Here is a 27767-nt window from a genome sequence, read left to right on the forward strand (position 1 = left end):
TTGTGTAAAGTTCATTATATAAAATTTATTTTCAATGACAATATCAATGCAAATATAGCACTACAGTGATTTCCAAGGTACACCGTATCTTACCATATCAATATAGTATGGCACTCATATAATGGCCACTGTTTTTAGAAGACACACAAAACCAACAGCTTCTGTAAACTATTCTGGAAATGATACCGAGGGTTCCATATCAGTCCGTGAAAAGGAATCATAGTAAGGTGATTACTTGGTATCAGCAATCAAAATTGGGCACAATAGTAAGAATCATTGGAGCATTTCAGTGTAAGGAATCTCTGCATGCATTGCACTTGCCCATTTCCGTCAACCTGGCCTGTGTTTGCTTGAAAATGGACTCTGATCCTCAAACGCGAGCAGGTGGAGCTAAAAACAAAAAAGGCCAAGTAGTGACTCTCAAACACTTAGATAGGTCTTCTTTTCACTGGGTGTACTGTACTGTACAGTTTGGTGCTTACTATCATTAAAAACGACAACAACCAAGAGACATTCAAGCGCCTTAATACTATTACAGACGGGCTCACTCTTTAAGGTACGAACTTCATTTCACGTGGCTTTCAGAAAGGAAAAACAAAAGAAAGAAAGAAAACCAAAATAATAAATAAAAATAAACCCCAAAACAAATATCTCACAATAAGCACTATATTAATAATGTTTCTCATGGTAACACTGTATAGTTGAGTGAACAACACCAGTAGTTCAAGATAGCAGCAAGTATTCAAAAATGTCAAGACAACGGGCTGTGGAAATCTGTACACAAATAAAAATGGATGTAGAAAAAGGGCATAAATAAATCAATAACACAGCTTAAAGGGAGTCTTGCATAAATTGAAATAAACAACTGTTGGGCTGTGCCTTTCTTTAGAGGGCTTACTGTTTATTAGTAGAACTATAAGTAATGCATGGACTGGCTGCAGCAGATAAAGTACTTAATTCTTTTAGAAAAAACAAGTGAACAAAGTTATGTTTATACAATATATGCTACATAATATGTATTGATTACAAGTATGAAAATGGAAATAATTGCTACATTTTCAATAGAGTTGTACATATCTATTTACAGTACATTAGGGTTTAACTTGTCCTAAGCGTATACAATGTTTTGTGCAGATTGTTCCAGCATTCTGTTTGAGGTGATCAATACTCACAGTCTTATCAGTTGCACCATATTGCACAGTCTGTGTTGATGGGTGTTGAGTGCCTGTTTTTCGGTGTGGTGGAACAATCACTAATGTGCAACTGTGGATAAGCATGAGCGATGAAATTTTTTTTGTACCATTGATCTGTATCTATATTTGGCTGGACTGCACAGCATGTGCCATCTGTCACCTATTTATTTATTAATTTTTTTCCTAATGAGGACCCCCCCCACCCCCACTCCCCCCAAACAACATATTCAGCTTTTTATACAACCACACGTTATCATAGTGAAGATTTGCTGTATGTAAAAGTTTGCCATGATCATCTCTACACTAATTTTTTTTATTTTAGTTGGGATTTTTTTGTTTGTTTTTGTTGTTGTTTTTTTACAATACTGTATGTCTATCGTGACATGCAGAGAATGACACAGTAAATATGACTTCTTCAAGTCTTAGATATGTATTGTAGGCTAGTTGACACAAGTTTTAATTATGTTGCTCCAGCGTCGGGAGGATATTGCTATAAAATTGCAGAAACGTTGAGAAAGTAAATAGATTTACATTACAAATATGCAAACAGATACAGTAGGTAGCTTTTACTCCTCGGTGATGATTATTTGCATCCACAATGACAATCTATTGATACCAAGACATCTCATATACATTCACAATTTCAAGAAACACTTCAGCAACTTATCTATGAGTCTTGCCTTTTCTCATCCACAGAGTAGTTTTTAAGCGTGTTGGACACCTGCTTGTTGGCGAAAATACACAATTTATGTATCAAGTAGTCAGGAAGAAATTTGGCAACACCGACTTCAGAAAACAACCCGCTAATTATTAGTTAGTTGGCGTCTTCCTTTTGTAGCAATAATACTGGTGTTTTGTGGCAAAAAACATTGGCAATTAGAACACATTTACATAGTGTACTACATAATACAGAGCAGATACAAATCCAATTTGTAAGAAATTCATGTAGTTTGATTGTAATACTTCTTATTCTTCACCTCTTAATCAGCATTTTTTTTGTTTGTTTTTTCCCCAGATGGGTTCAGAGTCTCCAGTACCCTTCATCAGTTACTGTTCACAGATCAGTTTATCGCACAATAAAAATGCTATCAAGGGTTTTCTTCTTGGTCCATAGTCTCCCATTCCCTGGTGGTAATTACATCACCAAAGCCATTTAAAGAATTTTCTAGTTTCTATATCCATTTTTACTCTCATTCATAATTCTGCCATCTTCAGCTCATCTCTTCTAGTGCTGTACTCGCTGGCCTGACTTCCACGTCAGATAGCCGTGTCCCACACAACGGCCTGTGGCCTCTGGCAGGGAGGTGTGCCAGTTTTACGAGGTTCAGGTGTCCGTCTCCAGCTAGGGAGGATGGGCATGCTGTCCTGCTTGCACAAGCTTTTGTCAGGACGCCTGTGTGCCTTGATTTCTTTGCACAGGCAGCGCTTACGCTCGATGACTTCCAGCAACTTGCCGTCTCTCTGGGTCTGCGATGTGGATGGGGTGGTGACCCCACTGACAACAGGTTGTCCCTGTGCCAACTGGGCGAGCTGTTGGAACTGCAGCTGCAGGTGGTGCTGTTGCTGAAGCTGCTGAAGCTGCTGCTTTAACTGCAGCTGCTGCTGGTGTAGCTGAAGCTGCTGCTGCTGCTGCCGTGACACACCGGGACCACTGGGACTGCTGGGACTGCAGGGTACTTGAGGCTGGGCCAAACTATGCAGCTGAACGCAAAAGGGTTAAAAGTCAAGTTAGTGCTTTCATCTAGTCATTTATCACATGATAATATTTTCATTTATAAACCTACATGATTACTGCAGTGGTGTTACCAGTAACAGCTGGTCCTCACACATGTAGGAAAAAAAGAACTGCAGTTCCTGCAGACAGCCACCAGGATGCAGTCCTGCTGCATCTATTACAGTTTGAGGGAGGGTCAACCAGACACATGCAGACAGTCTCTGCAGCACACTCAAACTGCGTCAGCACTTGCTATGGAGCCAGAAACCGGGTGAAATGTGCTGCTAGAAGACTGCAGTTCACCTCTCAAAACAGAGTACAGCATGTTCTCTAACCCGCAAAGGCCTCTGATTTACTGATTGAGTACTAACCTACGTCATATACCTTTCTCTCTTTTTTTTTTTTTTGAGGCAGGCCAGAACCTTATTCTGCTCAGTGGGCATATCTACCAGCTAAAAATAGATCTGCAGGAGCTGTGTCTCTAGCAGTAGGGGAAGTAATAATGAGAACAATATTAATGTTCACTCTCAAATCTACCTGGGATGACGGTAAAAGAAACTGTAGTTTTAAGGCTTGGTGAATATAATACAGTGCATTCACCTGATTCAAGGCTTCTCGTGCTGGTAGACTGCTCTGTCTCTGAACGTCTCCTCCACCCACCTGTCTCACTCCAGCAGCAGAGGAGGAGCGACCCAGCCGCCCCACTTCTGTAAGGAAACAAACATTACATTGTGTGCCTGGTAATGGGAGCAGATGGATAGAACTTCATTTCAGCACACAGAACTATGTTATGTGGCTAGACTTTTGATCTGCGACACAAACTCATTGCTCATTATTTAAGGTACTAAACAGTTACTGTCTACTTACCAAAAATTAATTATTTTGGTGTTTATTCCTGATTCAGCAATTATTGTCTTTTCGAATGGTAACAAAATAAGATAAAAACAGGATTATTTGTTCGCACATTCCAAGACAAAGTTACCGCAAAATGTCATAGAAAGGATGCAGTCGAATCCAGAAATGTGACAGGTCACAATTGTTAATATCCTTTTAATAAGGGGCTTACCTATTATATAAATTACAATATATTAAATGTTTAGACCTTATAACTAAATTCAATTAAAATATAAGCTTTTTAAAAAAAACAAAAACAACCCAGGGTGCCTCCCTACCTCCGTTGCGACAGGCAGGAAAGGTCTGGCAGGGAAGAGGCAGCCCTACCCTGGGCAGAGCTCTGAATCCTAGGCTGCTGTCAACACCGGCCAGTGACTCACTGTGTCCAAGAGCCCTGCTTGTGGACCCACTGAAGTGGACTGGGATGCCTGAATGGCCTCCCCGAGACCCTATTCCAAGCTCTTCCTTGTCCGTCCTTAACAGGGCATCAGCACTACCGTTCCATGCCCGGCCTTCATCCTCTGAAAGAGGGAAAGGAAAAGAATACAGGATTAATAGAACCTTATTTTTAATGGCATTTGCACTTTGTAATAAAAAAGCAACCTCTGACTTACTCTCTGTCTCTCTGCTGCCGTGACTGAAGGACAATTTCCTCTGCATAGGCCAGTAAGACCCGTCATCGGCGGATAAACTGGCACTGCTGTCCCAAGGCATGAAGCCAACTTTAGACTGAAGGGATGCAGACCCTCCATTGCTCTTGAACGCACCTTCCCCAATACCAGTAAGACTCGAGGGCTGCTGCAGAGATGGTGTCTGAGAGCTGCCTCTCAAGCTCTCATAAGCCGGGGGCCTCCTGAAGCCACCGGAGGGGTAGGTCCATAGCAAGGGGCTGTCCGAGGAGGGCGGCTTGTACGCTGGAAGGCCATGAGGCGTGTGAGAACGGAGGTGTGGGCGAGAGTGAGGACGCTGGGATGAGGATAATGGCGTGGGGGTTGAGCTGGTGCTGCTTTGAGGCGTTTGGCTGCTCGTGCTGGTAGTGATGTCCAACTGTAAAGAGTGTGGACCTCCATCCCTATCACGATCCCTTTCTCTGTCTCTGTCTCTTTCCCTGTCCTTTTCCTTATCCTTATCTCTATCCCTGTCTCTATCTCTGTCCTTGTCTCTCTCTCTTTCCTTGTCCCTGTCTCCTCTACCCCTATCCCTTTCTCTGTCTCGGTCCCTGTCTCTGTCCTTTTCCCTGTCCTTATCCTTCTCACCTTTGTCAGACTTCAGGAGGAAGCTAACTGACTTGCCCTCCTTGCCTGTACTTGAGGTTTGTGTCTGGACTGTGGCCTGGTTAGAAGCCTGGGAGCTGCTCTTGGTCGGCACAGGAGAATCTCCTCTTTCTGGCTTCCGATAGTGATGGTAGTGTGAGGGGCGATGGTGAGGGTGATGATGGTGATGGGAAAAGGGGGAGGTGGATTTAGAGGAAGGAGGCAGGGGCGTGGAATGACTCCTGGCTCTCAGTCCAGGAGCTGGGCCTAACTGGGCGTCTCTGCTGTGCTTGTCCTGCTGCGCTGCACTGCCTCCTGATGATTCCTTGGAGCCCGACAGGGATACAGGAATATTAGAAGAGGCCGAGGAAGAGGTGCTCGCTTGTGTTGTTGCGCTTGATGTCTGAGTTCCCATTTTAGTGGAAGCAGATGACTTGTTCTGCACCCCGACCCCACTGGAGGCTGCTGCAGGCTGAGGGAAGGCGAGCAGCGGGGGCCGGTGCTGTAGAAGATTGGGGAAAGGCGCCGGGATCTTTGTGTTTGATTCTTGCTCCGATTTATTCCCTTGCAGCAGATAGGGTGTAGGAGCTCGTGGCGTGTGGGGGCTGGCAGAGAGGACCTGGGGCACTGGGGTGGAGGATGCAGAGGCAGGCAGAGGAGATGAATGGGAGATTGATACAGTAGCTTTAGGTTTGGAATAGGAAGGGGAAGAAGAAGATGGGCGTGGCAGCGAAGAGGAGCTGCTGGCAGAAGAAGGTGTCACATGAAAGTGTTTAGAGGTTTTCAGTTTCTCGTGTTTGGGAGGGAGGTGTCTGTGGGACTCCCTGTCCTCCTGCATTGGGTATTTCATCTCCTCATAGATTGCCTCACTCTGGTCTGAGTCAGAGTCCGGTGTTGTGGCCACAGGGGTTACAGGGTGGGGTGTGGCCGTCTGACTGTCTCTGGTGAACACTTGGCCCACCATTTCTATATAGACTGGCTCATCATCCCCATCTCCTGTCTGAATCTGAGAGTCTGATGCCTGAAAGGGCATTGATGTGGCAGAAGGAGGCACACGTGAAGGAAGAGGGTCAAAGGAAAGCTGGGTGCTGGGACTTCTCTTGGGCTTTAAAGGAGGCACCTTCTTTGTTCCAATCTCTCCAGAGTCAGACTTCTTCATGGCTGCAGGGAACAAAAAAAAGAAAGCAATTTCAAAAGAACACATAATTTTCTCTGTAAAATATGCACCTGAAAACACATTTCCTACCATTCTTTTTCTCTGAGTGTTTTGCCTGGGAGTGAGTGGGTGGAGGCGGAGGTGGTGTCTCAGAAGGAGGTCCTCTGCTGTCAGCAGACGAGGAGCTCAGGCGAGTACTGGGGTGGCGTTTGGGTTTGGCTGGAGGGCAGCGGCCGCCGTGTTGAGATTGGGTGTCTGAGTAATCTCCATTCTCTAGACTTGTATCTCCGGCTCCGACAGCGTGGCAGGACTGCGAGCGCGGCGCCATGGCAGAGGCACAGGAGTGAGGGGACAGGTCCTGGGAGGCAGGCATGGTCATGAAACCCATTCGGAAGTGCCGTCGGAAAGAAGCCAGGTCTCTGACTTTGCCAACAGTAGCTGAGGGGTCATTTTGCGTGGAGCTGGAATCAAGGAACCGGGTCAAGAAAGTGTTAATGGAGGAAAAATACTGTAGCATGAAGAAATCATAGAGAGGTGTAAAACAGTCATGTAGTACTCCTTATACTGACCTCCTCTTTTCCTCACTCTCTCTTTGGTCTACAGACATCGTCTTTGCAATAAAGAAATGCCTGCAGGGCATCTGCTGCTGAGAAAAACACCCTGGAGGCTCCTTTACCTTTCTGCATTCACATCTGTATTCCTCAATGTGTGCTTACCCTTCAGACACATTCAATTAGAAACCAATTGCCTTGTCATAAGCAAGGTACTCGTGTGCACTCTGCTACTGGAATTCCCTTAATTTTTTTCTCACTCATCTCTCTCTTTTTTTTTAAATATGTTTATATATTCAACCTACATCTGTTTTCTGCTCTCAGGATCACTAGAAGCATTTCATCTGTTACCATGGGAACAGTTGTGATTTTCTGGTGTTTGATACTTGCTCTTTGAAATCATCAATGACACAAGCTACTGCAGCAAAAAAATGAAACTGACAAAGAAAACAAAATCTGACAGAATACAGCAGCATTTCACTAAAGTGGGCAGTAGCTGGAATAGTATTTTTTTCTTTGGGGTAACTTACATATTTGCAGGGCATGTAAAAAACAAACAAACACACACACACAATATGTCTCTTATACAGTTAGCACAACAGGATTCAAGTATTTTTCAGCAGTCTGTGATCGAGCCTGAAGAGCACATCTTCACACAAAACACTAGTTACGTTGTAAAAAGCAAAGCTGTCTCAGTCATCTTCTTCTTCTGAGAAACACGAGATAAGTCTTTGGCCAACTGAGATCGAAGTAAATTTATTTGCTTTAGTCAATAACATCATGAGCAAAACCACAGCACTGACACTAGGAGAAAACATTCACACGTGTGATAGAATTTTGTGTGTCTAATGTCACAGAAGAAAAACACACACAAAAAAAACAAGGAGCATATTCAGAAGGTTATATTCATATTTGGTCTAAATGTCTGATGTTGCACCTCTCATTCCTCCATATTTTGCTACGTAAAATGTAAATAGGCAAAAGCTTTCTTGACATTTCTTCAAGTAGTCTACGAGAATAGTTCTCCAGGCTTCTCGTAGGACATTCAAAGCTCTTTTTGGATGTTGGCTGCCCTTTGTTTTGATCCCACCAATTGTTCCCACACTGCTTCAATAGTGTAGAGGTCCAGCTCTGTGAAGGATAATCCAAGACTGATTGTGTGCCACTGTGTGTTTTTTTTCTTTCAGATGTGCTTTTATTGCACTGGCAATTTATTATTACTCTCATACCGAAAAATGAAGCTCCTCGTAATCAGATGCTTTCCAGAACGCATTGTATGGTGAATCTCAATCTGCAACAACATGGATCTTTTGACTGCATCTCCAGCACCACTGGCAGCTCCAAACCAAGACAGTGCTTCCACTATGTTTTACAAATGACTGTAGACTCTCCTGACCAACTCTGTACATTTTAAAAATAATATGAACCAAAAATGACTAAATATGAATGCATATCCAATATGCAATATTTCAGTCACACAATTTCAGTCGTGTGTCCAATATCTCAGCCTTTTCTCCTTGTTTCCTGTTTCCTTTCCTTAAAAATTGCTTCTTGACAGCCACCATTCCACGGAGACCACTCCAGATTGTTTCAGTGAACAGTTTCAGTGAACAGTAGATGGATCCACTGAAGGGCCAGATGTACTGTATCTCTCAGGTGCTGTGTCAGGTCTTTGCTGGATTTGTTCTATTTTTTAGAGACATGACTTTCAAATACTGAGTGCCATAGAAGATTTTCAGGTCTGCCACTCTTCTTTTGTCATCCACTTGTCTAGTTTCCTCAAAAACATACCATGTTTTTTACCACACCATGCCAAGATGCGCCAGGCTTTCAGTGATTAACTCTTCGGGAAACAACTTGTGGTGCAAAAAATGCTATTTTAAGCCGAAATGTGTTATATTTGACATTTTTCACACATTCAGCTAAAGAAATGGGAACAAGCTATGTGTTTCTGCAACAGGCTGGTAGTAACAAAGTGCCTAAAGACCCAATTTAAAATAGGTTCATTCCACAGTTGTATGTCATGTGCAGACAAATCTTTGGTTTATGTCTTAGGTTAAGTAGCTTTTTATACTTGAATGATCCGCAGGTCCATGTTAAAGGACTTAACACAGACCTTAAAAAAGACAAATGGAAACATCCCTCTGAAAATGGTCAGGTACAAGGAATGGACAGAAAAACAGAGGGAGAAAATGTCCAAAAAACAACTTTGGAAGACCGTGAGATAGTCAGGAGAACTATTGGTCAAGACCACTTAAAGAAATAACAAAATGACAAGAAATTCTGGCTCCTTGGAAGCAAAACATAAAGAACTGTGTGTGTGGGAGGGGGATGCACTTGAGACTTTTGCACAGTACTGTAAATTATTCAGCCTAGTAGTTAATTGTGACATATAACTATGGGCCTTGCAGCGCTTTCTTTTCAGTTCAGTTGCAATACCCGTGAAGCACAGGAGACAAATGGGGCTTTCGATTTGCATTCAACATTTCAAGCAGCAGAAAATGCAATGAGGCTGCTCGTAGAGAAAAGAGAGGGTTCTGTTTTCCTTCTTCATGTGTGAGGCAGTGTGTGTTTATATAAGTGTGTTAGAGGAACAGAGTGCATTTTACATGTATCTTTATCTCCTTGAATGCCTGCGGAGACATGCTAGTGACTCTTCACAATCGACACAGATACAACAGGGCCAAATTAAGCCCAGAACAGAGGCTGAGCTGCTCTTTTTGACTGAAGTCTGTGTGTTTTTTCTTATTTCCATCTAAAGGAAGGAGCTTCCAACAGTTTCAAAATGAGACCAGACTCAGCGGTTCACAAAGTATCAGGACTCCCACTTCTATATTTGCTTTACCTTTCTTGCTGCTTCGCATTAAGCTCATAATCTGCGGGGGCTAAATGAGATCGATACCACCTTCATATCTGCATTTTAGAAATGAAGCTACAGCCAGCAGCTGGTTAGCTTATCTTACTATAAAGAGGGAGAAACTCTTAGCCCGGCTCTGTCTAAAGGTTACAAAATCTGCCTTTCATCACTTCTAAACCTCACTAAATGAAAATCTGTACTGGAGAATGAGATGAAGCTTGCCATTTCAGGACAACGAGCTCTTGTTAATTAAAGACACAATATGATTCCTGCGCAAATGGGATTTTTTTTTATCATGAATACAAGACTAACAGAAATATTGGTCAAAACAATTTCCATAAACAATCTTTATGCTGTAATAACATCCTCTGTCTTCCTTTTTCTTAATGGTATGATTGCCAGCAGATAAATTTAATGTCTTGATCCCAGCAAGCACTAGAAAGAAGAAGAAGGTGATGTCATCTGCTTCGCCCTTTGAACCACACCTTTGGTAGAACAGACTCTTGAATACTACCTCCATCTCCTTCTCAGAATGCAAGATATTCCCAAAAGCTTCGATAACTGTGGCGATAAAGCGTTCGCTGGAGAAATCCAGTTCATATCATCCTACCCCTGTAGCAGCATATAGTCCTGTTTCTAATTCACCTTTTCACTTGGAGGCAAGGTTTAAGAGCGGGTTATGTTTAAACACCTAAATCAGACCTGAAAGAATGTTATTTTTGAGAACATCAAATCTGATTCGAAGGCAAATCAGAGCAGTCAAGTCGTCTGTCGTTAAAGTCAGGGGTTAATGCTGAACTCTAAGCGTGTGTCTGTCCTCATTCTGTTGGACCTCAGTGACATATCTGACACAGTATGCGACACTTTAATTGATTGCCTTAAGTTATGGGTTGTCACCAGCGTGGTTTCAAAGTGATCCGATTCTTCTTCTGTCACCAGAAGAAAATGATACAAAAAGTGAAAGTGCCTTATGGTTTAACCAAAGCAATCAAAGGCAGTCGTTGTGTATTGATTCTCTTAATGATATTATTACAGGGCTGTTTACTAGCATGTGAGAGTTTTAAATGCCCCTAAAGCAACTAAAGGATAAAACATGCCTTCCTTCCGTGACATTAAATAACCACATAGTGAATAATGTCTTTGAATTTTCCACAAGATGACAACAGCTGTCTCTGTCTGTGCGTGTCACTGTAGACAGTCACCTCTTCTTTTATGTTTTTTAAGTTTTTCTACTATCATGAGGCCGTGCTGACAGACACAACAAAGTGGGGGGGTTTTTGAGAGAAATGATTCTATTCAGAGCAACCTTTAAATATCTTTAACCGACAACTGTCGACCTGTTCAGTGTACCCCACCTCTCGTCCTATGAGTTGCCAGGCTTTCCCTCTACCAGACCACTAACACTTCCAAATCAGCACAAGAATTTATTAAAACTATTTACAGTTGTCACGACTGGGAATTGTTCATGCCTTGTGCCATAAGGAACTGTCTCTATTTTTAAAACTCATATTAAAATTCACCTATTTACCATTTGCATCTCCACAGCCGCCTGCGCTTCGTGTGATTTCTCTACTGGGAGCCTCGGGATGTTAAACTGTCTGTCAGTGCACAGCTTCCTTTATCCCTCCACTCTTTCCGTCTCCTTCACTCTCCAGCCAGGTCTGCAGTTGCTGTCCTCCCTTAAGTCCGTTCGGTTTTCACCCCTTTTGTCCCTGTGCAGTTTTATCCCTGACCCTGTCCTGTTCGTAATTATCACCGGTCATGTCCCGCTTCCACCTCTGCTCCTCTGGCCCCACTCGGCTCTGCTTTCATCACTCATCGTGTCCCGTTGTCCTACTTGCTGCCCTACACCTTCACTGGCTTGATGCTGCCATGGCGTTGATCTCTGCTGCCAACACGAGGGCCTCCAATTACCGCCGTGAGTCATAAAGCAATGGATGGCACATCTAAACAAACTTGAATTGTTGTCTTTGATGCTCTCCTTCTCCTCTCGAGCACAAATAGCCCGAACCCCATGCTGAATTCGGTTAGTTATAGGTGACTCACATTTGAACATCACATCCTTCCTTCTGCCCCCAAACCACATGCTCAGATACACAAGATCACTCACTCACAGGCTTTTCAGCACAATGCTGTCACGTGAGTGTGATGACGTTAGGTCTGTTTTGACCCTTTTGAAGAGTGCTTGAATTAATTTGCTTGTTTGGGGGTTTGATTCTCTTCTTTCTTCCTGTATCTAAATACAAATCTGATCTTAATTCTGATAGTCCTGCAAAAATAAACAAATTATACTGGGCTGAAAAATCACAGAATTATGTGGGACTTAAATATCGTTGACATCGCACTTCTGTGCTGTGATTTACTACGATTGCTTTTCTGCTGGAAGATTGTTTTTAAAAAAAGAAAGAGTCTGGAGGTGATGCATCAGCAGCTAACTGTGTTCTACTGGTGCACAAGTTATAGCCTTGAACACACACTGCACAGTGTATAGCAGCAAGTCCTCAATGCTACAGTGAAATCAAGCAGCTGCAGAAGAAATATTCAGTAACCTCATAGTGTGAAAATAAAAGATCTACCTATCCTGCACGTCTCAATCATGAAACCAACACAAAAGTGCCTTAACGCTTACCCGCCATAAAGACAACATTTGATGCCCTCACTAATGTCTGATTCATTTTGTTCTGTAAGCAGGCCTGAAATATGACAGAATCCTCTCCGTTCAGAAAAGAGCTTTAAGGGTTATTCCTAGCAGGATAAAGAGTTAAACTTGTATTCTTTCTTATAGTCAGCAGGCGTTCAGTGCTCTGTTTACAAAAGGAACTGTGACTGGGTTAAAGTCTATGGGAAGCAACACTATTTTGTGACGCTTTCAGCACTTTGCTTGTGAATTTGTGGTCTCAATAGTTGATTTGAAACCATATTTTAAATCAAACATTCAAAGAAAACATAGCCTACTCTATTCTATCTGTCAATTTTGTAACTCGTTTTTTAATTCAGCATAAAAAAAAGAGAAAAAAAAGAAAAAGTTCCAGTCAGTAACCAGCATTACTGGTTTCTCTGTCAGATTAGCCAAAATGCTCTACCTGGGGCTTCAGATTTAATTGGTGACATCACGGTGAATGTGTCCATCTTTAACATTACGTCCATGTGCAGAATTATGTACTTAAGAAAAATCACTCATTTAAATTTATGAATTTTTTCTAAAATCTTTTTTCTTTATTCCTTGTTTACTCTTTTGCTTCTGAAAAGCTGCAGGCCTGCAGAATTTGAAGGGGGCGTGTGCGTGAAATGTACATTAGTCAACCTATAAATCCTCACACTTGCTTCTTAAAAAAACAGTGAAAGAGTGAATGGCCCAGATTTATGTAACATGTTACTGCCAAAAACCATTTGATTTCATATCCATGTACTATAACACTGTAGTGTATGCATTCAGAAATTACGCAATAACTCAGTTTTCTCATTTCTATCTGTGCTTTTGGCCCGTTTTTGCCTTGTGCAATTCAGCTCTACTAATTTATCTCATCTAAAGACCGTATTAACTTCATCATGACCTGCCACTATGCAAATCTATGAGATTCACTTCCAGGTGAACCCTTCTGACTTCACGAACAGTGGCTGGAATTAAGATTTTGAAAATTAAACTCGTTCACACTGGATAAGAGGCTTATATTTCCACTGAACTGAACCCTATTGTAATCCACTCACCTCTTTTTACTTCCCTCTTGGTCTCTCTGCCTCCAGTCCAACCGGCTCTTACGATACAGCAGGTTCATGTCGCTGTGGGATCGCTCCTCCTCGCAGCCTATCACAGCGCAGTGTAGCCGCTTGCTTCGCCTCTCTATGTCACGCAGGAAATGCTCGACTGCCACATCCTGGGCAGAGCCAGAGCTCATGGTATAGAAGAGGACTCAGGGGATGGCGATGTATGTCACAGGCAGCCCTCCTTTAGACAAGAGAAAACAGGAGCTCATTAATCATTTTTAAAAAACCAAAAAAAAAACCCCAAGTTTAATAACTTTCCAGCCTGCATGCAGATGACAAGATTGACAGTGATTACTTTGTTCATGCGGCAACATAAATAATCAACTCCAAATTACTGGCAAAAGTTGTAAGGGAGTCATTGCTTATCACGCTCACTGTGTCATAGTGAACAATCCTTCCCATTACTCTACCTGGCAGCCGTCATAGCGAAGACACGGTGATGCATGATGATGATGATGATGGAGGTTGCAGCTTTGTTTACCCCTGCCTCTAGTGTATCACATGAAAACTATTTATACTTTCATTATCCAGTTATGAATATTTGAGTAAGCATGGTAAATCAGCTGCAGAGCATCTTTGGCTGCAGGCCCTGGGATGGCCTATCTAAGCCTGTCTACTAGCCAGAAAGTAATGCGGTTTGTCATATGTAGTGCATGCACAGCTTCCTACTCACGCTCCCTCCATGTGAAGTCAGGCTTGTTGTGGGGCAGATATCTGGGAGTCCAACAGTGTTTTCATGTTGGAGAACGTGAGTGTGCAGCGCAATTGGCTAAGAAAAGAGCAGATGTCAGCTGATGCACGATGCTAGTGTTTTTCCACCATAAATAGAAATTGAATGTGTTTTGATGGTGGACACTCAAGTGGTATCGTCGGTGCCCCTGGCATCAGCATGAGTTAAACAGCTTTGCTGGGGAACTAAATTGAATCAGCCACTTTACATGACATGCATTATTAAGCTAAGCTTGTTTGCAGTGTAGCTGGTGAGTAATTTTAATGGTCCGCATTATCAGATATTCTCACAAAGCAGAAAACGGGGGGAAACAAGCCATATGAATCAAATGTGGTGGAACACATGCGAATCCAGTTTAATGAGACCCGATTTACAATTAAGGTCCTATGATGCTCCACACAGCATGAAAATACATCAAAAAGTATATATTGACACTTTCCAGCTGTGCTGTTGTTTTCCTAATTCTGTAGATATTTTCGATAACTTAAGCAGTTTACCATCGTCTGCACACCATTTTCACTGCCAGTGCAGTAGCTCGGCTATGTCTTACTATAAAGAGAAAAAGCACACAGTGAGAGCAGCAGGCGCTGTCACCTGGGCCAGGTGGCATGTTGATCTGTGTACCTGTGTGTGATTCTTTTGTCACAGCCCAGTGTGTCATCCAGTGTGTCAGCGTGGCTACTGCTATTCTTGTACCCCACAGCTCTGACCACAACCTCGACCGCTGCTGCTGCCGTGTTTGCTGACTCAATGTTAATTAGGTTAGGGAGCTGTGACTGTAGGTTGGGCTTTTGTTAAATGGAGCTTTGATTTTGGTTTCTAGGATCTGGCAGCTGAGTAGGCAGCCCCACAATTGTCACATTACACCCTGTGGGTTGGTGTACAATTAGCCAAGCTAAAAGAACCGAGAGTCCAGCATCTTATATATCTACAGGCAGGTTTGTGTCATCAGACCAGGCTGCAAAATATTGTTTTTACAAGCATGCAATACGCTCATATAGGGTGCCTGTTATTAATCCCCAGAGTCACTTTCTAACCCAAATAAACTGAGAGCGTTTAGGAAGTTGTTTCAGGAGCATCTGTAGGGTCAGGAGTCGCTTGAATTCCTCATTAAAACCAGGAGGCAGATGGAGCCATGATTCACGTAACTCAATCTGCATGCAACGCTGCAAACTACTCATTCATGCACATAAGCAAACATCACACACACATACTCACACACACACATATTCAAGGCCCCCATAACACCCTTCAAACACCCTCTGTGTGTTTAGCAGTAACTGAAAAAGCTCCGCCAATATGACTACTATAGAGAAACGGGAATTTATCGAGGCACATCATAATCACCTATGTAAAATATGACAGTGTAAAACATTTACAGTGTGATTTATGAGCGTAACAAAAGTTATGAGTGAAACATTATGCAGTCAGGGGATTCACTCTGGGTGTACATTTTGTGGTATCTCATGTCGAAAACCTTTCCTTCTATAGCTGCTACTGGATTCACAGCACTGGAAGGCTTTGTGCTGCAGCCCTCTGCCCTCCAGTCTCCACCTCAGCAAGCGGTCCAGCAGTGTTGTTTTACCTCGCTGTGAGTGAGACAGCAGGACTGCAGAGTGGACAGACACATCATCACACTGGCGTGGCCTCGATAAAAGTGAAAAAAGTCTACAAAACATGTATGTTTGCGTTTGCAGAGGCTGGATAGTTAACATGTTGCTAACACGTTGTAGCAAATAATTCAATAATCAATCTGTGACAATAGGTAAGGAAATCAGGGAGGGGGGGGGGGGGTCAGGATTTTCTCAACACCATATTTTTGGCTCACTTTATCAGATATTTAGGAAACAGTGCACTATACATATCCTTCACTTTGTTTGGTTTCTCCTGAATACCAAAGCCATTCCAGCCCACATCTGTATGGTATCTCAGCACCTGAGCTGGACAGCAAAGCCTGAGAAACAAACAGAGGAGAGGAGGAGAAGAAGAGAGAGGCGGTGAGGAAGCAGTGCATGAGGATGGAGCAAAACGTTCAGTGGAAGAATGAGCAGCCTGAAACACACACAGCTAGGAGAGGAGGAGAGACAGAGGCAGCGGGAAATGGAGAGAGAGAGAGGAGGGGGCACGGTGAAAAATGGGGGAAACCAACAAAATAGAGAATCACTGATATAGCAACACGGGGAAGAAGACGAATATGATTAGGCGGGAAACGTACTGCCCAGACAGACTGACGGAGGAGAAGATAGAGACAGGGAGCATGGGAGCAGAGGGAATGTGCAAATGGAGGCAAGTGGAAGGGAGAGAGGATAGAAAAAAAAACAGTGAAAGGCAGCCAGACGACAAGAATGGGGGAGGGAGGTGAAATCAAGCCTCTCACACTAGTCGCTGTGTGTGGTCTCCTAGCAACACTGTCAGCATCTCTTCCTTAGCCGCTGAATATTCACAAAGCAGGACGTCAGCCTCATCATACAGGATGATCCCAGGGTTAAACTTCACTGCAGCTTCATTTGTACCCGACTCTCTCAGGATCAATAAATATCACATGTTTCTTAAATAGCACAGTATGTATCTTAGTAGTATCTGTACTGAGCTACACAGGGGCTAATATTAATCCAGGCAAATACACTCAAATGATAACGCTTAGTATTTTAAATCCTATCAAGCCAGATTTGAACCATTTTCTTTTTCAATGAGACAAAGATTAATAAAAAATACTTAAGGTGAGAATATACATACGAGCTGATATACTAAATACTGTAAAGAATTAAACACCAAAGTAGGAGGGATGTGAAATCCCACCTCCTTCTTCTCAAATAGCCATCACAAATGTTTTTACAGTTAAACGCCAACTTTCACATTGGCTGGATACACATTATTGGGTGAAACAGCTCATTACTTCTTTCAGCCCAAACCATATCAGCTGTTTTTATGTCTATGATTTGCTTCAGTCTGAAATACTTAACTCCAGGCACAGAAATCTATTCAGTTTCTTATTATGCAGGAAATCTAAATCTGATAGAGTCAAGGCTCATTTAATGTCAAATGTAAATGATGACTTGTGTTGAGCACTTTCCTTAACAAGGTAACATCTGGTGAAGAGATGCTTTTTAACAATCGAATGAAACACTCATTTATAGTAAACATATTACAGCATGATACGAGAGCTTCCGCATAGCACTAGGGCACTAAATACATTATTATGGGGGGGGGACTACTACATGATCATTTAAAGGTTATTATAAGTTTAAACAATTTTTATAAACTCCCTGCAAAGCAGAGGAAAAGGGATTTAACAAATTAATCCACCAAATCATATCACTGCACATTTTTTTAGAGCACTATAAAATGCTTAGAGAGTGAGATCAGATACAAATCTAATGTCTGCAAGGTAAAGCCACAAGCCAGTTTACTTTGGTTATCAGAGCTCAAAAGACAGAAAGTGGGGGGGAAAGCAAACCTGAGCTGTGTCCAAAGATAACAAAATTCCCCAGCCACTTCCTCTGAAGATCACTAATTAACACACTATATCACATTTATTTATATAGTGTGTTTAGAGGTGCTGGCAGGCATTTTTTTTTTAGCATAGTAAGGCTTGCTGTTTTCCCACTTCCAGTCTTTGTGCTAGTCTAATATAGCAAGGTTTTTTAGCAGGTTTTTGGATCTTCCCATGAAAGAACTCTCAAAATATTTTGTTAAATTTGGTTAATTTCAGCAGAAAAATATAAAAAGTTAACGCGACGCAGAGACGGCGCGTGGCAGAGCGACGAGCACTGGTCAGTTGTCGAAAAGTTGCCTTTTTGCAAGTACAAACATGCTTGCAAATATATTAATGGCCAGATTTTTCTCACGCTTTCTGTTTACAGAAACTGAACTTGCAGTGGGAAATGCTGTCCTAAACATTTGGTGAGTCAAATCCTTTAATAATTTATGACAAGCTGTCCACCTTTAACGCATCTGAACGCGGGAACAATGTCACATTCATAAATTCTGCTGTTTTGGGATCAGAAGGAGAAGATGTCCATTTGGAGCACTGATAAATGATTCATGATCAGCTCAAGAAATACTTTGCACGTGTTGTTTCTCCAGAATCGGGGTTAAACTTGTTTAATGTCAGGTTCAGTCAACCGCCCGCTGTGTAGGACCTGACTTCGGCTCTTAAACACTTAAAGATATTTCTGCCTTTAAAATCAAAGACCCTTTACACTCTGGCCAGCTAACCTGCAGGCCAGAAAACACTCCAATTGACACCTATTGCTTTGTGGGCCCATGCACAAAAACAAATCAATGTAACCCTTCCTCAAACCAAAACAATCACTTAAAGTAAAACCTGTGAATGTGTGAGCCTATGCATTGTGTGACTCACAAATTGACATTTGTGTGCGGTGTGTGTGTGATGGGAAGAATTCTCTCAAACCACAGTCACTACTTTCATCTGAGGGTTACGGGGGTTCAAGCGTGCCTTCGGCTTCCCTTCGTGCATTGCTGTTGTGTGCTAAATTCTCTACAATATTGCATTGTGCAGTGAGATGCCTGTGGATGATGAGAATGGACAGGAGGAGGAGGAGGTGGAGGAGGAGGAGGAGGAGGAGGAAGATGTATCATTTCAGGACAAGGATGGAAGGCTGGTGCATAAGAGATAGAGAAACGTTTGAGATGTCTTTCTCATGTTTTGGGCATGAAAGAACTGCAAAGCAGCTATCAGGAAAAACTGGGATGTAAAAAAATCAAAAAACCCTCCAAAACCCTTAATGACAAAGTCATTGCTTCAAAACATTAAACACACAGAAGACACATGTACACTCACTTAAAAGTATGTGAACGGGCACTTCGCACACTTTGGGTTCTCCTCCTCAGCGTTGTTCAAACTGAGTGACCACTAAATCTTTCATGGAGCGCTACCAAAAATATCCCACAAAAAGCGCTTCCCTGATTCCTCAGGATACAGCCCTGAGCCACAACAAACGTTCAGAGATGCTCAATGTATGCACCTATTCGCCCAAGAAATAAATCAACTATTGTTAGAGCAAACAACACACGGATCGTGGATAGAAAACATGACCAGTCACAGCTGGTCAATAATAAAATAATTGCAAAAACAATGGAAATAATGTCGCTGCAAACGATGTCTTTCTGGTCAAAAAGAGGCAGCGAGCCAGTGACCTCCCAATCTCCAGCTCCCACCTCAGCTCGCCCTTGCCTTCATCATCTTCTGCTGGAATCTGCAGTAACCAAGGTGACCCACTGCACTTAGCATACATGAACACTTAACAGCTTGCACATTCGCAAGCATTTACACAACACTGGACAGATTTTCCTTCGGTCTGCAGCTTGTTGTTCTATCACATGCATAAAGGGTTGTGGGAATATCAACTCATACCGCAGAGATAAGATTCAGAGCAGACTTTTCTCCGGCAGCGGCATGTGGACGCTGACGAGTGCCGCCACTAGATGTGCTACAATTTAAAAACCGAGCAGGGTCCCTTTAAGTTAGCCTGGCTTTCGAAGATTGCATTAACAAAAAAACGAGGGAATTCACATCATATAGAAAAATGTAGTCTCTGTTTTGTTTGTCTTTTCATCTGGCTGTTGAAACCCAGACTGTGAGGTATAGCGCCGCAGGGACAAGAGTAAGAACTGTGGAAGAGGGAAGAAAAAAAACTCCTTAATGCTTCCACTTGTGCATGAGGGGAAGAGCTCCACTCCGCAGCTGCACACGCTTCACTGAGCCAGCATCCTTCTCTACCCAAGATCTGACTCATTTTCGGATGTGGATTACCCTGCAATATTGTCTTCCTGTTAGTTTCTTCAGCTTAAAGTCATATATTTAGATATCTAGTTTACAAAATTATCGTGAAAATATTCAAGTAGATAAAACTCAAGATGCTCAGTTTTGAGCATCTTGCCTTTCTCTGTTAGGTAGAAAGGCCTGTTTTTCAGTAAATTATATCCCTTTTATGTATTTTATAACAGCCAAAACCAAAATAATCTGCAGCTCTGTGGGTGTCCCTTCCCCAAACATGACAAACCTTATAAACTATTCAGCAACAATTAAGCAAACTCAAATAGCCCAAAGCAAAAAAGGATCAGCTGAACATCACTAAAAGCCACACATATGATTTGCCTCACAGCAGTTCATGGGTTTGACTCACATCTTCCCAGAGCTAACGCATTCAAACAAGCAAAAAAAAAAAAAAAAAGAAAAAAAATTTGCCTCTGGCTAGAGAACAATGTCCAGAGATAGCTGCAGAAGAATAAAAAACAAGCATGAGGACTGAGGTGACCTCTATTCAAAAATCAAATCAAAACATCGCCACACACAAGAAAGCATCAGAACTCTCCCCCAGTTAGTCATACTGGAAAAACAAAAAACCTGCATGTCAGACCGGCCTTGGTTTGATTGACAGATGAAGCAACGGCAGCGTTGGTGTGATTAGCAAAGCCAGGTAGGCCACAAGTGGTCTTCCAACATTTGAATCAGCCTACTCTTCGTGCTCAACATCCCCCGATAAGCGAGTCATAGTGTAGGCTGTACAGGATAAGCACACACATGCCCACACACACACAGCTCTCCCACTCATCGATCTCATTACAAACAAATCACATCTCTTAGGGACCATGTTATGCACCCCATAGTGTTCAAGAGCAGGACAGTAACTCACGACAAGAGGGTTTTGTAACACATTAAGACATGACAAACTTTACATGATGTTAATAGCTGGTAAAAAAAAAAAAAGAAAAGAAAGAAAAACACACACACTTAACTGCCAGCTCTTTTCTGTCTTTGTATAAGGTGAATAAAATCGCAACAGGGACTTTTTAAAGGTGTTGAATCAGGTCAAGCGTGTCTGAGAGCTTTTCAAAGCCGTGCAAACTGAAATGAAAGAGAGGTGGTACAGGTGTGTCGTCCATACAGGTATGATTGGCAGGCTTTCAGCAGGGGGGTCTCACTTGAGCAATTCCTATTCTTGTCATTCCTGCTGCTCACTGTACTAACAGTGATGAAATGAAAAGGCCATAACTGGGGCAAATGGCAGGTGATGGCAGATTACACACTGCAGGGGGCCCGATGGAGGCAGTGCTTTCATACGCTGTACTCGCGTTGTGGTCGCGTTGGACACATGGCCAGAAAAGGCAGATGGAAAAAAAAAAAGTCACTTATAACAAGATGATTGTGAGATACGTGTCCAAAAAACAGGAGTGTGATTAACATCCTCTGCGTCCGCTTTTGATGTACCTGCTGTACGTCTTGCTCTCTTGCGCAATAATGCTCAAAAGACTGCGAGCAAATGTGGCGAGCTGAAAAAGTGCCAGCTGGATTTTGAACTAAAATGCTCAAGCGTTTAAACTCGTTACAGGGTTTAAAATACTGACTTTTAAAAAATGAATTATTTCTCAAAAGAAAACGGCCCAGATTGGGGCAAAGATAAAATAACCTGCATGATTCAGAATCCCTTCCCCAATCACAACAACTCATATTGCTTGTGGGACCCCCCAGCATATTTTTTGTGTGCAATTAGCTGGAGTTCCTTTTGCTGCCAAGTAGCTGAGCAGCAGCAGTCTTTTCTCTTTTTTTAACAGGACAAGGCAAAATTGCTCTGACATTTAAAAAGCATATTTAAGTTACACTACAATTAGAATTTACATTTCTGAATGTGCGATCGCCAATTTCCAACACTGCTGTGCTCTCAGTTTTTGCTGGTTTACGATGACCTTTGGCAATGTCACAGACAATAAATTATCACTGTGAGATACTCCTAAGACCATCATGTCTCCCCATCAGTTTGAGACCCACTCACTCACACAATACAGCGACATGTGGAGGAGCAATATTTGCGGAACATGATGCGCTTTTGATTGTTTGCATCACACAACTGCCCCGATTAACACGTTTCTGCCTCCTAATCGTTTAGCAAACATTAATGAAGGTCTCTTGAAGGTCTTTAGCATAAATGTAAAACATTAATGAGACCGGGGACATTAATATAACACTATGGACCACTTTGGTCCATTTATGCATGCCTAAACATGTATAATTTCAACAACAAAAAAAGAAAAGAAAAGCTGCATTGTGTCCTGTAATTTCAGATTTTGCCAATTACTGTTCCAACATAATGACCCTGAAATGACTTTGCTAACAGCTTCTTGCCAAATAATAATAATGATTAAAATAAAAAAATAAAAAAATTTGAATGGCTCATAAAAATGTGTAAATGTGTAAACTTATGTTTTGATGAAAACATCTGCATTTTGTTTGCATTTATTTATGATGCTGCAAAGACACAGATGCACACAGGCGGCTGGTGATTAACGTGGCTTGAGCCTGGCGCCAACAAGAGAGGAGTGACTGCTGGCTTCTAACTTTATTTATTTTGCATGGTACCATGCAAATGACTTTGAAAGGTTTAATGAGAAGAAAACAGAGGGGAAATGAACAAAGATGAGTTGCCTCAAGGAAATCATTACCACACATCATTACTCTTGACTACACACTGCAGTGAAAGTGGATGCACTAAGATACTCACAATCCAGAAAGAAAGCATTTAAATGGGGCATTCAATTTAAATTTTCATTGGTTAATTTGCCCATATACATTCAGTCATCCTCCGGTCAGACAAGGGACAGACGTCTATGAGCTTTTAATGTGAAGAGTCACAAAGCAACAGCATCCAACAAAGTGGACGCAGAGGGACGTCCCAGATAAAGCACCGAGGAGTCATTTGTAGCGCAAAATAATAGCCCCACCTCGTCCCTCAGTGCGTGCAGGGTCTGCCTATTATTCTATTATATTTTGCTGTGTTTTTGTTTTGCTTTTCAGAACCTGTATTTAGAGCAACACAGAAAAGAAGAGTGGCCAGTATTTCAGTCTTCTCTACTGAGAAAAAAAAGGAAAGAATTTATAGTGGGGGATGAAGATGAAGAAGAAGAAGCTTAATGAGAATCAATTTAGGGTTCTTTTATTTCTGTGTAGTCTTGGAGTAAAAGGGGAGGAAAAGCAGAAGACAAAGGGGGGCAGTCATCGAACAATGTTCAGGTCTGGGTTTGTATCCAGGACATGGTTTGTAAATGGCATGCCCTTTAATCAAGAAGCCGCTAGAGACCTTTACCTTTAGCCCTATATGTACTCCTATACACTGTGTCTGCTTAAAATAGCTACATGAAAAAGTGAGTCTGATCTACAAGCAAAGGCTTTAGTGTTAAGGTTTGACGGGCACTGGTGATATACTGGTTTAAAACTGAACCAGGAAGCCTGGTAAATTTTTATTTTATTAAATTTTTATACAGCTTTAGATTAAAGTGGATCTGTTTTCTGTTTCCTTCTTTTCTATAAACATATACTTTTACATCGGGGGAAATCATAATAAACATGGCCAAAGTTTGAAATAATGAGATCAGCATATGTCGGTGTTTGTTATCCCGGTGAGGCACAAGCTCGGGCTTGAGACAGCTCTACACACTTTCTATTCTGCAAGAAGTCAGAGAGAGGGGATATCCCATCTAAGGCACACGGTTCTGGCTGTAAGCACCAAAGTCCCACTCCCTTCTGCTCTGAACTGTCTGTTTAAAAGGGGCAGCCAATCAGGACAAAGCTAGCTTAAAGGGAATCCAGATCTAAGAGTAGAAATATGGACCTGGAAATGAAAATGTTGCGTTGACTTTGTGACTTTTTTCCAAGTTTAAACATTAACCTTCCTGTCTGAGTTTGGACAAACAAGGGGAATAAACCTTAGCAGAAAAATAAGGCCCAGACTGGTCCTTTTGTGATGTCCTATGGGATGTGTAGACATTCTTATGAGGGCCTATCACAGGATATCCTCTGCTCTTTCAGCTGTGAACATTTTTTAATCAGTCTCTTAGAGTTCTCATTATTTAGCAAGGTCAGCGCGACATTATGGCCAGAATTACGCTACATTAACAACTGATAACTGTCGTATTATCAGTTATGTGACACAAAAACAGAATATCAGCCTCATCACGGGGTCATATGTTTATAAACCAGAATTTTTCCAATGTGACAAAAAAGAAATACATCCTTAAAGATTCCTGATTTATAAGCATATAAAGCCTTAACGACTTTTCTTTAAAACCCACAGCTCTCCTCTAGCATATCCACAACACAAGACTCAAGAGAATATCACAAACTTTCCTCAAAGCATTTGAATCTCCCTTTGTTAAAGATTCCCATCAAATATAAACTGACACAGGAGTGCCAGTAAAAATACAAAGAGGATATGCTGTCATTTTAGAAAGGAGCATGGGCAGTAACAATTAATAACACGGATTTAAACTGATACAACACTGCAAAAATCTTAGTTTGACCAAAAGGTTTTTTAAAATGTGTGTAAACCATAATTTTACTGTTAGATTTTACAAACAGAAGCTGAAAATCTACCTGTTTGAGAAGCAGGAACACGTGAATGTGTAGCATTATTTCACTAGCTTACCTTAAAAAATGAGTTAAACATGGATCAACATCATATGTTGCTGCCGTTTGAGAAAAAAAATGATGTTCAGCTGTAGTATTCTTTTGGTTTTTCATCACTTTTGCAAGCATTACATTTGTTGAACATATACGGGGGGACGTGAAGATGAGCGACAGAGGTACAAATGTGGCCAGACTTCACCCGGGAAACCCACTGAAAAGATGTGAACTAAATATACACCAAATAAAGAGGAAGAGTTGATCAAAATGCACTTTTTTAACTGTCTGCAGTCACTCACATTGATCACAGTCTGTAACAGAGGAAATCGTGGTCATTTCTGATTCCATATGTCTCATGTTCTTCCTTAAAAATAGCACTGTATGCTAACATTGCCCACATTACACTATAGTATTACTTTTAACAGCATGCTAATATTCAAACTCTAGGGAAACAATCTGTTTTGGTGCTTCAGTTTTTAAAAAAAAAACCCATTAGTGCTCATGTAGACACGGGTATCTACTCCACCAGAGAAATGGGCTTAAAATGTCAGCATCTGCCAAGTCTGTCTCTCATCCATCAGTCCCCTCACTCTCTGTGTTTCTTTCCTATTAGTCCCCTCTCCTCTGTGGCCACGCATAGGCCATCCCTCATCCTCACTGGATCCAGTAATTTCTCATTCGTTTTTAAATCAGACATGATGCACACAGCGGGTTAAAGCAGCTGAGCATTTCCATCCTCTTGGTGGAAAGAAGCTCAAATGCAGTCAGAATCTTTCTTTCCTCATCAAAAACACTTGGGACTTCCTTTTTTAAATTATTTCCGTTAGTAAATAACAACAATAACCTCCGCTCAATTTCATTTCTTCTTCAAGTCTTTTGCTATATTTCATGTATTTTTTAAAAGCTCTAAATATTAATTTAGTGGGATAAACCTCTCTGGGATTGAAGGGCATGAAATGAAACCCACTCTATTTAATTCCCACCACTTCCTGCTTTTAATACCACAATAAAATGACTGCGGCCCGCAACGCAGAGCTGCCACTTCCTGTTTTTAATCACATTTCGCTACAATCACATTTTGAGATCACTAGGTGAGCCCGGCAGTCAGTGACAGGTGGTCTGAGCACCGGTTTTCTTCTGCATGCAAAACACACTGCACAGCATGCGTAGCTCATAGCCTGCACTCAATGACCCCAAAGTCACAGCTGCTCTCACCCAACCCCGATCCACTCTGTAGCTAGGAGTGGTTAAGCCAAACTGCACAAGAGATGCTCACATAACTGACCCTGATTATGTGCATCTGTTAACCTAAGCTAGATTTAAATGAACGTATAGGAAGATTTTGGTCTTATTAAGCTCCAAGGTCAACTGGGACTAGCTAGTAAATAGTGTCAGTCTCAGTTTCAAGCAGTGAAGTATTCAGTCTTGCTGGTCCAGCATCTTTAAAGGCAAATGATTACATTAATTGCACATTCAAAGGGGAGGCCTTCATTATTCATGTTGGGACTGCTTTGTCCTTTTTAAATGCTTTTATTTGTTTTGTGGCAGGCAGTTAATACCTACAATAAACTGTATGGATATTCCATTTTCTTCCAACATAGCTTCCTATCTGTAATATTTTGAAGCAGTCTAATTACAAGTTGTTTTTGGGTTTTTTTTTTTGTGTTTTCTTGCCTTTCTTCTTCTTTTTAGGGTGGACTGTGACGAAGAAATCTCTCAGCAGGAGTGCTGTTCAGAGGCTGTTTAGAGGCTGTCACGCCCGGAAGGCGGGTGGGGTATGGGGTATGGGTTGAGGGGGGGAGACATTGCTGACTAGCCTTAATTTTGCGTTCAATTCACAACTTCTCGACGCTTTTGAATCGTCTTATGGAGGATCTAAGGAAGAACACTGCGGCAGTTGATCGAGTATTAATCACCAGATGGCTTTCCCTTTAGAAAAGAGAAAGAAATCTAGTGATGTGGCTCCCTCCATCCAGACGCCTGCCTCTCTCTCCCGCACCTCCAAGACGCGCCAACACATCCTCACCTGGATGCGCACAAACAAACGCACACATACACACACACGTCACCCCTATACTCACAATCAGAGTATTACCGCCCGTTCACACACGCACGCACGAACGCACACACAAAAACACACAACCGTGCTGCATTTACGGACTCGTATAATCCGTAAACATGCAGATGTTTCCCATCAGGGCCATGCAGATTAAGACGCCAAACACTGCCGCCCCTGTCACCGCTGTGCTGTAGATATTTTGATTAACAGCGCCGTGCATGCTTCAGCATCAATAGTCAGCTGATGCGGGCTTGTTTTCTGGTGAAATATTTATACGGGGATGTCACGACTGTACACGAGCTGTGGGTTGTTACTGCGTGGCGATGTGGCGATATCTGCACGGATCTTTTACGTTTGGGGCTAAAATACGGGCCTCGCATTGAATGACGCGAGCCGCGAGGCTTCAAGGTTGAACAATTTGGCTAGTGAACACACGGCGGCTCGCTGTCACCCGTGCACTCTGGTGAAATTTACGCGTAAAAATGCCCGACGTCCCTCCGCAATATACCATGTTTTCATTTGCTAATAAGGCAGACCATAACCACCATAACCACGACAGCTCTCTACGTGGGCTAAACGATTTTGTGATTTATGCAGCAAAAACAAAACACAAATGAAGGTGTGATACCTACCTTGATAGCTGTAGAGTCTACGGCTGGCGCAGAGGTAGACTGTGCCGATCGCCTAAACCAGTTCCCCAGACTCGTAAAAAAATCAGACAACAACAAAACCACGCCGGTTGTTGATGACACAGCTGTCTTGGTAAACAGAAGGGAAGGGAAATGAATCCTTTCCCAGATGTGTCAATTGACGTGGAAATAAAAAATTAGATATTCAGACGCCGATCACCGGACTGACGCCTTTTCTTGACGTGAAAGGTCTTCCATTTTTAGGGGGATAAACGGCGCACTGTACTACCGAGGATCGCTGTAGACTGGCCGGTGCGAGATCTTATTGAAAACCAATATGCAATTCAATGCGACGTTAAAATGCTCCCCAGCCGACATCATCCTTGTGTCTGTGTTTCTTTCAAAATCATCCGCAAAAGAAACACGCTCACAAATGCGGGGATGAACAGAAAGAAGAAGAAAAAAAAAACGTCAAAACAAAAAATGCGCAGATGTCAGCGCGCTGTGCTGGTTCAAGCGCTGGGCATCCTCACTGAGCATTTGCAT

At 42.2% G+C, this 27767-nt stretch overlaps 1 protein-coding gene across 1 annotated transcript; it reads right to left on the reverse strand.

Moving 5' to 3' along the window:
* Nucleotides 1-27760, reverse strand: nyap1 (neuronal tyrosine phosphorylated phosphoinositide-3-kinase adaptor 1). Its single transcript, XM_013911433.1, has 7 exons — nucleotides 27225-27760; nucleotides 13327-13564; nucleotides 6301-6671; nucleotides 4416-6215; nucleotides 4080-4322; nucleotides 3508-3614; nucleotides 1-2894 (listed from the first exon to the last, which is right to left on the reverse strand). The coding sequence occupies exons 2-7, from the start codon at nucleotides 13512-13514 to the stop codon at nucleotides 2451-2453; spliced, it is 3153 nt and encodes a 1050-aa protein (XP_013766887.1). The 5' UTR covers nucleotides 13515-13564; nucleotides 27225-27760; the 3' UTR covers nucleotides 1-2450.
* Nucleotides 27761-27767: the final 7 nt, after the last annotated feature.

The sequence above is a fragment of the Pundamilia nyererei genome, unplaced genomic scaffold (genome assembly GCF_000239375.1).
Source record: "Pundamilia nyererei isolate P.nyererei 1_Seehausen unplaced genomic scaffold, PunNye1.0 scaffold00064, whole genome shotgun sequence".
In the NCBI taxonomy this organism is placed as follows: Eukaryota; Metazoa; Chordata; class Actinopteri; order Cichliformes; family Cichlidae; genus Pundamilia; species Pundamilia nyererei.

Bases quoted from the DNA above. Each gene is read 5' to 3' on its own strand.
- nyap1 (XM_013911433.1), bottom strand. From the start codon at position 13,514: ATGAGCTCTGGCTCTGCCCAGGATGTGGCAGTCGAGCATTTCCTGCGT. The intron at 6,672-13,326 runs GTGAGTGGATTA...CCTTGATTCCAG, and splicing joins CAAGAGGGAAGTAAAAAGAG to CTCCACGCAAAATGACCCCT. The intron at 3,615-4,079 runs GTAGGGAGGCAC...GTTTCCTTACAG, and splicing joins TCCTGCCTGTCGCAACGGAG to AAGTGGGGCGGCTGGGTCGC.